Here is a 12,144-nt window from a genome sequence, read left to right as displayed (position 1 = left end):
CTGTGCTGGTGGTGCAAACCGCCATCAGGGTGATGACTGGTTTGTCTGCTCCTCCTTGAAAGCAGATTTACCATCTTCAGAAGACTGTCACTTCATTCATGGGTCTCTTAAACTCTACAATCCCCCTCCTGTCACAATGAAAGGAGGACATAAGCTACAGTTTTGTGCAATTAGGATCAGTGGTGATAGCACTGAAGAGAAAGTGGGGCGGACTTCTTTACACTGCTCCTGTCTTGGTAAGCGAGACTCAAATCTACCCTTACTTGGCCAAAAGACACAAAAAGAAACAATAACAAAGGGTCCTTTGGGGGTTGGTATCAACTTTGCAGGATCAGTTTAGCTACTCTGTAGAAACTGACAAATTTATTCAAGCATCCAAAAGACAAGTAAGGAGAGTATAGAGAAAATGTATATACATAACCTGAGAGACTAGGGAGCAAACAGACTGATCATTTCATATAGGGGGGAAGTTAGGATGGCATGGAGTTTTGAATGAGTGAAGCACATCAATAAATAAAAGCAAGACTGCAGCAAAAACTAAAATGAAAGCATATGTCAAAGTCATGAGGCTGACAGCTTCACTAAATACAAAGTGCTGAGGAAACACACACACACAAGATTGAGAAAGGAGTCATTTGAAGATTTTGTATTTGTGTAAATCTCATTGCCCGATATTGCTATTCCAGACTCCACTCCCACATGGTAGAAATATTGTTACTGCTGCTTATCACAACAGTAACTGATCCTCACAATAGCCCTCTAAGGGTCTGGATGCAATTTCAGAGGGAGGCTCTGAACTCTGCAGAGACGTTAGGCTCAAAATGCACCAACTATAGATGAATAATAGCACATTCCTCTGAGTGTGGTTTGATAAATGACATAAATTTAACTTTATTCCAGAAGGTGTGGAATGTGTATGCAAATCCAAGTTCAAAACATCAGCCTGTTAAAAAAACATAAAATTGTTTGTGTAGGTAAGCTGCGCTAAAGTCAAGATCACTATTTTTACAGAAACAAAACAGCAAAATCTTTCTTTTCCTTTTGGACCTGAAGGAACCATTGTTTTTCAGCATGTATTTGCATAAGTTTTCCTCACCTTTCACACAGTTACATGCTCATACTTGTGCAGCTCCCAAGTGCACATCCTCAGTATGTCAGTATGTTTTAACTAAATCTCTACTCCTCTGTTTGCGCAGCACATAAAACATAAACTGGAATAGCTCCAAAATATATTGTCAAGTCATCCAAACTTTGCTCCAGCAGGTCGACTGCTTTCCATCTCCTACTGAGAGCCAAGTGAGAATGAATGACAGGGAGAGGATGTGAGCATATTTGGCAGACATCTATTCATGTCCATTATTATCGTGGATGTGAGTGTGTTGCATGCATGTGCGTTGAACACAACGTGTATTGTGTAGACTCTTCTGTGCTGCATATAGGAAACTGATCAATTGCAACAAACAAAGTTGGAAAATAACTTTACACAGTTCTGTATCAGCCTCTCTAGTTGTGGTTTAACTCATCTGCAATCTGACAAAATGATGCGTCAAGATTCACAAATATTGAGTGGCTTCTTTTTCCAACACAATGGAATCCATCTTTGGTAACAGCTTATAAAGCAGCTTACAATTTGCAGTGAGGTACATTTCATTCTGAAGGCAGTTTAAGGAAGCATAAAACAGTGCTGAAGCTGCTATTTGAGTACAATTTAGAGTAAATGTATTGCAGTATGTAACAACATTTTGAAAAACATAAACAAACATAAGTATTAAATCATTTGAAACTATCAGGTAATTTTAAATAGTTTTGTTGTTACTGAAGAGATACAGAAATTTCACAGTTATTGAGAATAAAAAATCATACCTAAACAAAACACATAAATTAATATAAAACTCTAAGTCAGATATTCCTGAAAACTTGCATCAAGTCCTGAAAGAGCTGATGCACATATTGATGATGTCAAGTTTTGTAACAACCAACAAGAAAAACAGACAAAAATAAGTTAGCAGAAGCCTCTGTTTGAATTAAACACTGAATATATCCTATCTCAAATTAAGCAGCTGACAGTCCCTAAACAGATAAACCTGGAAAGAGTTCTGACTCAATAGGGTGAATTAAAAAAAAACAAAAAACATATTCAGTTCAACATCTAAGGCCTTTATAAAAAACTGGCACTTGAAGGTATGACACTTTAAATCTAATCATAACTGACAGTGCAGACAGAAGGAAGAAAAATATGGACATGATCCTCTGATTATCAAGGTGACAGCATAATATATTATAGTTGATTTAAAACAGTCCTCAAAAGTTCTTTTCATGTCATATATGAATCCAAGAGAAACATTCTGGTAAATTTAACGCTATATGGATCATCAGTAATAAAATATGTGTGGCAGCAAATCAAAAGCTTGATATTTAACTATCAAACATAAGGCTTTTGTGATATTAATGGATGACAAAGACAAGCAGACAAATACATAACAAAATAAATGAAATGTAATTCCAGGGTCAAGGATCACCGTTAAATCTATGCTGGATCTGTAATAAAGAGATCCCATCAGTTCCTCCTTTACATAATGGATTCTGACACATCTTTAAACAATGTGCAGGAATGTTTCAGTCCAAGGGAAATGTCACGGAGGATAAAACCACCAAGTCTCGATCAAAGGAACTCTTTCAGAAGGTGAAACAGAAATTTTATTTTCCATTCCTGGCTGAGCTTTGACAGATGAGTGAAGAGACATGATGGATATCTTACAGTATAAAGCTTAAATTTGTTATGATAAAATCCAGGAAAATAAAATGGACTTTAGTGTTCTGTGGCACAAGTAAGACAGAAATGAAGGAATTTATGCTGTTGCATGAGAGAATATTTTAGCTTCATCTCTGATCATCTTTGATGAATATTTCAATGAGAAAGAAACAAAAATCAGCTACCCCCTCACTCCCATCTCCTTGCCCGTCTCCTTCTCTTCTTCCCATCTGTGCTTCTTCATCAGCCTGCCTTGAGTCATCACCTTTTCCCCTATATCCTCCTTCCCTCTCTCTTACACTCTCAGACTGAAGCCAAAAACATTCCTGTTAATCAGAGAGTCAGTGGAGTGAAACCACAGAGGTGTCTGCTCTGTTCTCACATTATCCATATTCCTTCTGCCTCCATATGCTCTCCTTCACTCTGGTAATGAGGTGGAATTACACGCGTGATGTGATCGCGTGTATGTGTGTTGCCTACACACGTGTGTTTGTGTGTATAACAAGTCTGAAATCAAGTGATGTGGCTGAGAGAACATGACAAGGCTCCACTGAGAGTCAGGATGTAAACCAGGACAAGAGTCTGTACTGTATACAGTCACCACAGCTGCTCTACCACATACGGTAGTTTATTTTACTCACATGGAAACTTTCTACACCTCATTTTTAATGCTTTTATCACATCTCTCTTTCTAATTCTTTTTTCCTAGTCTATAGAGAAGTTTTTAACAACTGACCAGTTTGTCAGAGTCCAAGTCTGATATGTTTTTTAAAAATCAGCATTTTGGCTGAATCTGACACATTCATATGGCATTAATTTTAATTAGTACTCCAGTTATGTTGTGCCTTTTAACGGTTTAGGTCAGCATCCAAAGCAGTTATGATATTCCAGGCTGCCGGGCTCTGAAACTAAAACATTTGAGTAAACAATCACTCACCACGCCTGGTCTTGGATATGGGACCCTGCCTTCGTAGACTCCCCATTGGTAGTCAGGACCCTCTTTATGAGCAAAGGGTCCATTGAAGGCTTCTCTGATGTCAGCCATACGATAAACACACACGGCAAACCCCTGGAACACATTACTGTGGAGGAGAGAGGAGAGTGTTCACAAATATCGCTAGTGATATTGGAGAAGCCTCTGATGCAGGATTTTGACCCCCATGGGACGCTGCACATTATCAAATCACAAATATTCACTTACTTAGGCTTTAGCAGGATGGTACGTCACCATTAAAGTGGTAGGAAAATGATACAGCATGCACATCCTTTTAAATAATGTAAAAACTCAACTAAACATTTTCTTTTTTCAACAAAATACAAGGGATAGATTATACTTTGATATGTTAATATATATGAAGCTTCATGGTTATTCACCTAATAGTGCTGAAGATTGCATAGACATCTGGATTCCTTTCATCCTTGGTCCTCAGCAGGAAAACATCCTCTGTTTTATATAAAAGATAATGTTACTATGTTTGAATTTCTCTTCCCAGGCAGGTGCAAAAAGCACCTTGGAGAGGACAAAAAAAAACAAAGGTTAGCATGTATCTCACCCAACTGGTTGAAGTGTGTGTCAATGCCATGAGGTCCTGGTACGGAGCAGACCAGTCTGGCTTTGATGAAGGTACTCCATTTGTTCACCAGAACTCTTTGGCCTCCAACGTCATTCTGGCAGAAGAGACAGAATACAGTACACACAATCCATAAAACACAGCTGTGTATTCATTTCCAAATACACAGCTTCATTGTTTTGGCTCTATACTCCACCACACTGAATTTGGATTCAAACAATCTGAGGTTGGAGCAGCTTTTAGGGTGTTTGAAGTGAGTGAAACTTAAGGATTTAACTTGAACCTAAAAACAAAGAAGCCCAATGTGTTTAAGAATGGATCAAAACTACATTTAATTATTAATTAATTATATCACACTACTGCTACATGATATACACAGAAACAGTTAGGATGAAACTAAAGTATCACACATTTGACTCTTTTGTAAATGGTCTGCATTTATGCATTCACCCATTCACACACACACATTCATACACTGATGACAAAGGCTGCCATCAGGAGCAATGCAGGAGCACACTTTCTGTAGGAAAGTTCCCCACAATATTTCTGTGCTCAGCTATTCTCACACACACACACACTCACACACTGATGGAACAGCCATCAGGAGTAATTTGGGTTTCCGTATTTTTCCCAAGGACACTTTGACATGCAGTCAGAGCTGGGAACCACAAACTTTCCAATTAGTGGAGGATCTATACTCTGAGCCACAGCGCAAGAGAATAAATGTGTAGGAGACTCAAAATAGATATGATGTGTGTGTGTGTGTGTGTGTGTGTATATGTGTGTGCGTGTGTGTAAGAGATGAGGATCAGCAGTTATAATTGATTGGTTTCTTGGAGAGAAGCACCAGAGGGGAAGTCATGATTCCGTTTCGCCTAAGGGAGAAAAAGATGGCTAAAGAGGAAATACTATAATACATATATGTATGGACAGATGGAGAGAAAGACGAGCAGAAAAGACAAAGATGGTGGAAGTTATAATTTGAAGGTTTATGTGGTATTTTAGTTTGAGAAGTTTTTGCAAACTTTTCTGGCACAGTTAAACAGTCTCTCAGGAAATCATGCAGCTGTGTTTTTGAGTGTATTCTTCTTTGCATCTCTGTATTTTTGTATGGTGCACACAGCTCACATATGGTTTTATAAGACAGATCAGAAAAAAAGAAAAAGAAAAAGAAGAAGAAGAAAAAGAAAAAGAATGTGATAGAGCATGTAAAGTTAACAGAAATCACAGCTGGGCAATTTGACAGCTGTGTATGTTTTGGATGGTAGAGAGGATTTGTATGATTCTGAATAGCATGATGCCTTCACAGACCTTTTCCCAAATGACTTTTCCATGAGAGGGTTTGGTCTCAATAGGAGGATAAACCCATAAAATCACTAGCTCTTGTACTGTTAATCCTGCAGTATTTTGTATGTGACCATGTAGAAAAAACTTCATAAATGAAGTTATTGTCTCTTTCTAGCAAATATTTTGTCTTCTCATGTAACATTTCTCCAACATGAGACTTTACATTAGACTGAAAGGCCAAGCCTGGATGCAAAATTTGCCCATAACCATTCTACCAGACTACCAAGCTTCCCCAGATCACAACTCCACAACATCCTTCTCAAAGGAACCACCATGGCAGAAGTGTGATTCCCAGGAGTGAACATTAATATGGTCATATGGAAGTGTGTTGTGTAGCTCAAATGCCCATCTGGCTTCACTCATCCCCATGTGCCCACAGAAATCTCTCAATCTTTCTGCATGCCTTTGTATCTAACAGGTGTCTTTGGAATATCCTGGGTAATTTTCAGTTCTGTGAGCACCACGAAAATTACCACTACTGCAAAGGAGTGGCAGCAAAAAGAGTCAGTGATAGAAATACCAAAACCTCGGCTCTGCAGAGTTGCCTGGTGCAGCCTTAATAGAAATCATGGACTATTTTGCAAAATAAATGTCCACACATGAAGAGTTTACAATGTATCTCACCGCACACACTCGTCCAACACGTGTGTGTATGGCCCCTTCCCTGTCGCCTGCTTCTGTGGCTTTCTCGGTGAAGAAGAAATACACTTTGTCGTTGTCTCTGTCATTGTTGTCTGGGATGAGGTGGGCAGCGATGAACTTAGGGTCTGTGGAGGAACATGTAACAAACATAGATGTAAACATACCATCAAAAGGACTGGTAGTCTTTGTCAGATTGGTAGAGCCCTTCTCATTTAGAATGCTTGAACAACATGGTCCCCTCACTTCCCTTTGCTTAATGTTCACTGATGAGGACAAACATAGTTATTGCCATCATCATCTTTATTCCTTTCAGCAAAGAAAATGAGAATTTCAGTTTTGTTCTTGTTTTTCTTTAGTCTCAAAATAAATATTTATTAATATAAATAACTTAGATATAGCACTGTCACTCTTACAAAATGTAGCTGGTTAATTAGTGTTAGTCCCAATTTCTAATTGACTGGTAAATTTCAATTCAAATTCTGTGCAGCATTTATTAAACAGCATGTAACCAAAGCAAATGTGCTTTTGCTATATTATTAGTTAACTTGCGTTGGCAAAATGGCCCTAGGCATGACTTTGAACACTGATGACTCTTTGAACACTAATGAGAATACACTCTGATGTGTCTTGATATGAAAAATAAGAGTGAAACGTTACCATGAAGCAGTTTCTGGTCAGTCTCTGTCCTCATCGTGGAACGACCTCCCATACTCCTGAAAATCACAGAGTCTCTACCCAGAAAATCAGCCGTCAGTCCTGTGTACAACTCCCCACCTACAGAGAGGCAGGGGAGACAGGGAGAGAGAGAGAATAAAATGAGAGAGGTAGGAGGGCAAAACAACAGGGGAAAGAGAGTGCAGAGAGAGGAGGGTAAGAGCGAACATAAGAAGGTAAAGTAACAGCAGCTACAAAGGAAAAGAAATTAGGGAAAATAAAAAAGTTTGGTACTGAAAAACAATAAGGAAATTATGGGTGACAGAGAAAAATGTTGCGGTTCAGGCAACTGAGGCAGAGGAGGAGAAGGAAAGAGGAAATCGAACAAATCCAATAATGAACACACTGGGAGAGTAATCTAAAACCCAAACTCAAACACACTTTGCGCAGTACATCCTCCACTGAGACTGAGCGCAAATACATCACTCACTTTAAATTTCAACAACTCCGAAATTGATATTCTGGTATTATTGCATTATATAGAAATAAAATATTTCCGTGGTGCATCTATTTTATGATCTTTGATAGAACCTTCAGCAGCCGAGGTTATCTGTGAACTCGGAAACATTTCAGGACAAAGATCACTGCAACAACTTCTGGATAATGAAGAATTACGAAAGATGTTTTTTCAGAACAATCCGATTTTCTTTTAAAGATATAATATGTAACATTGTTTTGCATTAAAATTATGATACCTTTGATATATTGTATATTGTATATTTTAGGTTTGTACTTATATTGTCCCAAATGTTTCCAACAAGGTTCAAATTCAGAGAAATCTGTAATTTCATACAAGGTAACATTATGTTTTATTTCACTTCTAGGAGCGAGGTAAGAAGTTTGCCAACATGTCCATATGTGATGAGAATAAAACTCTGACAACTTTAAAAAACTTTAACATTACCTCATCTGTGAACACTTCTGCCCGTGTCACATCATATAGATTTCCATTGGCAATTAACTACCCCATGACTGCTTGCTACTTCACTATATGATCTTATGCTTTCGTTGTTTTGATTGATAGGCCCCTGGCAGAACAAAATACATATTGTTGAAAACATTATTGGGTTGATAGTTTAACTGTTTCATTCTTGGCAACTCTTTGTCTCTATTTGTTTCAATATTTTAAACATTGTTTTCAAGCCTGGTGTACTTGGAGTCCCAATAAACAACAATGGTCAGTTTTGTCTTTTGCTTTTTGGACACAACTGATCCCTGATGGTAAAAACACACAGACAGGTCAGAGGTCTGAATGCGGTGTGGCCAGACTCAGGGACAGTCGTGTCACGAGAGCTTAAACTCAGCTGTCTGGTGATCCCACACAACCCTGCTGACCTCGAGGAGGCCAGCAGATCTGCAGAGTCAGTGTTTTCCATTTTCACTATGTTGAAAGTGACATTTAAGCCAGTGCAGGTGAAAAAACTTAACACAAATCACCTGCTTCTCCCAGCACATACAATTAAATATCTCTTGTTATCTGGCAGGCCTAATGGCATTCCTCAGCAGCTTTGTGTCTGTTGTTCTGTATTTATATATCCACTGTTTATGTCTACTGTTGTCCAACCTTGGCTGCAATTTATTGTTTTCCTTCCAGATGTGGTGCTCTGTGGAATAAATTCTGATGCGGAAAGCACCCAGCTGCAGAGGGAGGAAGGTTGGATAGAGGGATACACACACACACATGCATGCACGCACGCAGTGACATCCAGAACTGTCACTAATATAAATCAATATTATTTTTAAGACTAAATACCTAATGACATACAGAGAGAAACAGCCAGAACTATTTCACCTTGTCAGCACAGCTCCAGATTGTGTGTATGTGCAACAGAAGGTCTCCATGGTTGCTGTTTTTGAGGTTATTATCATTTTAAAACATAGCAGAGATCTGTGTTTTATCAAAAATTATTTTATTTTTTTTATTTTATTTTAAATGGATGTGGCAGAAAATAATACAAAGTAATAAAAATGACAGCTTTGTCACAGAGGGCCAACTTGTGAAATTGATATTTTGTTATTTTAGCCCATGGAGAGCAGGAGGGCTTTGGGGTGGCCGATGTACACTGCTCAGAATATCCTGCCAAGCGTCAGTGACATCTGTGAGGTGTTTGCGTACAGTCACCCCAGTCACAGCCTGTTCACCCTGTTGCTGACTGCCCAGCAACACAGAAGGATCTGCTGCCGTGCCATCAGACTACAGGGCAGCTTCTTTCTCAGGCTGTTAGACTAATCAAATCTTCACCTTTTAGTCATTGAGGGGACTTCAACTTCCATTCCTGCTACGGTTATTGCTAGTTTTACACTATTGTTTAGCTATTAGCAAATCTTTGTCATTGAGGGGGCTACAACTTCCATTTCATTGCTCAACCCTGTGTTTTTGCATGATAAATACATGAACCTTGAATATTAAAGACTTGTGAAGAGCAGAGACAGCAGTAGGGCACCTGCCTTACGTTGCCTTTATTTTGACAGTCAACAGAAGGGAAGGGGTATACAGTACAAACAAGGTCCTCAGCCAGTTTACTCTTAATTATTTGGCATACACTCTAACCATTCAAACACCAGTGAGCTCCATGTTGACTGAATAATTGATCTTAGCCAAAGTGCTGCATGAAAATAGCTCTGTAGATATGTTAACTGCATAAACCACTTGAGAAATTGTTTAGGAAAACAGGCAAAATGACACAGGACATACCACTGAAGGTGCTAGCAAAGGGGAGATCGGGGTCATGTGGAACCTTCCCTCGTCCGTTCTCCACATTTGTAGGGTCCATCATGAACACATGCTGTGGAAGAAAAGACACAGTGAGAGTTATAAGTCTTTAATTCCAGTGAGAGGTCTGTCATAGAATGCCAGCTTGATGTTTGTCTCTTCTCCAGAAACATTAGAAGTATCAACTTGCTTCATGTGCTTCAGACTATGGACTGGAAATGAATAAATGGATGATATTGTCCTCTTTGATTCTTCCATGTGGAAGATCTTTTCACTTTCTACTTTTTGAACAGGGCTGGACCTGAGATGAATTATCTCCAGTTTGACAGGTATGGCCACACAGTGGACAACTAACATCTTTTATAAGGGCTTCATTTGACAAAGGCCATTCTGCATTTTTTTTCCCATTGTGTATGCAAAAAAGTGGGACAGGAGCTATTCTCAGTTTCAGCCTGTTTCAGATTTATTTGTCCTTCCACTGAACTCTGTGTCTGTCTGAGAACTACAGACGCTGTCTGAGAAACAAGGAAATGCATGATCAGTGGAGTTGCCAAAGTCCAGACAAGTTTCCCATCCAGCTTCAGTGCAGATCAACTGCCCGTATGCAGTTCAAGAGCTGAGCTGTATACATGAGAGCAGGGGTAACAAAGGAAAACAAAGCAGACTGTTATCAAATAAAAAATATACTAAAAATCCAGACTTTATCAACAGGAAATGATTTTTGACAGTTCGTATGAGAACAAGTTCCACTACACTTCACCGCACAGTCATATAACTCACTCAACACATACCGTGCTGTAACTGACCAACTAAATAACTGGTTGACAGAACCAGCACCCTATTCAATACCTTGTTTTCATTGTCTGTGAGAAGCAACTACACATGGTTTGGAACAAAGAAGAGAGGAAAAGTTGACAGATAGGTGGATATTTTACATCAAGCTGCATCAAACCATTAAAATAACAAACTGTTTCTTTCTTTGGAATCACCAGTTCGTCAAGTTCACCTGACAAACACTGGCCACATCCTTGGATTGTGTGATTTCTTGGGGGGTCAAAATAGGGTCACTGTGGACAAAAGGCTTTTTGTTTTTAGCCTTTCTACTCCCACTTCAGCGACACCAGTGTACCAGGCTGTCTCTGCAAGTACAACTTGGGTGTGATCAGTGTGACTTTCCAGGATAAAAAAGGGGAATGGAAGGCGACAGGACCTACAGCAAGGCTTTGTGTTTGATTCAAGTCCATATAACTGATTTAATTGTCCTTACAGTGAACTCAGTGTGCATGACTCTCTGTTCCTCTAATAGACAATGGAGTATTGTTACTGGGAGGGTGAGTCTTCGACTGGACTGAGATCACAGGGGAGATGATGACATTGAAGTCAGCAGGATAAAAATACTGTAAGGAACCCAGTGGACAATGCACACATCCACGCACATTAAGTTTTGTACGTGCACCAGCACATACCCACTCATGCAATAACACATGCTGAGTAACATGAATACAGCAAATTGCTACTGTCAGAAACACATCAAAAGATTATATATACACAGGCATATCCAACTGGTCTCAGGAAATAAGGCCAGACAGTTATTTTCTTATTTGATCCACATGTAGCTTTTTGAATGAGTTTCACAGGTCTCAAAGTGCAGCCTACCAGCACGCACACTGCTTATACACACGCTCACCCTTAATTAAATTTAAGATGATGAGGGATATTCAGAAAGTACTCTAAAGCTTGTCCTGCCCTACATAAGAAAACAAAACTCCATTCCTGTATATCAGTGTGATTTATGAGGATTTCTCTTCTCATTTTCACTGGAGTCTATGCACTGTATGATTATGTTGTCGTTGATTTTTAAAGTTGTACCTCATGTTTTTTTTTCTTTTCTACAAAATTAGAAGTCCACCAGTCCACCATTTGAGGAAAAGTGGTGCTTACTGACACACTCTGACACTTGAGCAGGCACAATTCTTTATATCATAGGGATACTGAATAATAAATTAAATGTATGTGTATATAGATAGATAGATAGATAGATAGATAGATAGATAGATAGATAGATAGATAGATATAGATATCGTCAGCATACTTGTCCTGTGCAAAGTTTTTCACTGCACACTTGTGCATTGTATTTGTGCAACAGAGTGTGCAGTTTTTGGGTAGTTCTTCCGTGTGCACATGTGGGTCTGTGTTATCTCATTATGATTGGGACGAATGGTGTGGCTGCCTGTGCAGCTGATTAGACTGTCAGAGGCACTTTGGTCAAACTATTCCAAGATAAATACATACAAGCGCTGTGACACGGAAAGAGAGGAACATCCAGGCCCCTTTGAACTCAGCTGTGCCAAGCAAAATACATCACATCCCCCATTACAAAACCATTGTGATAAATGACAAGTGGC

At 39.1% G+C, this 12,144-nt stretch overlaps 1 protein-coding gene across 1 annotated transcript in view; it reads right to left on the bottom strand.

Moving 5' to 3' along the window:
- Nucleotides 1–12,144, bottom strand: part of sema3bl (sema domain, immunoglobulin domain (Ig), short basic domain, secreted, (semaphorin) 3bl) — a 62,885-nt gene that overhangs the window by 9,899 nt on the left and 40,842 nt on the right. Inside the window, exons 5-10 of the mRNA XM_046396324.1 lie at nt 9,722–9,812; nt 6,970–7,086; nt 6,295–6,437; nt 4,306–4,420; nt 4,127–4,196; nt 3,690–3,834 (exon numbers count right to left, since the gene is read on the bottom strand). Of these exons, the coding sequence (XP_046252280.1) occupies nt 3,690–3,834; nt 4,127–4,196; nt 4,306–4,420; nt 6,295–6,437; nt 6,970–7,086; nt 9,722–9,812 (681 nt within the window). The remainder of the gene's footprint in view (nt 1–3,689; nt 3,835–4,126; nt 4,197–4,305; nt 4,421–6,294; nt 6,438–6,969; nt 7,087–9,721; nt 9,813–12,144) is intronic.

This window comes from Scatophagus argus, chromosome 8, assembly GCF_020382885.2.
Source record: "Scatophagus argus isolate fScaArg1 chromosome 8, fScaArg1.pri, whole genome shotgun sequence".
NCBI classification, from domain to species: domain Eukaryota; kingdom Metazoa; phylum Chordata; class Actinopteri; family Scatophagidae; genus Scatophagus; species Scatophagus argus.
Note: the sequence above shows the minus strand (reverse complement) of the source record. Positions and strands in the feature narration are given on the sequence as shown.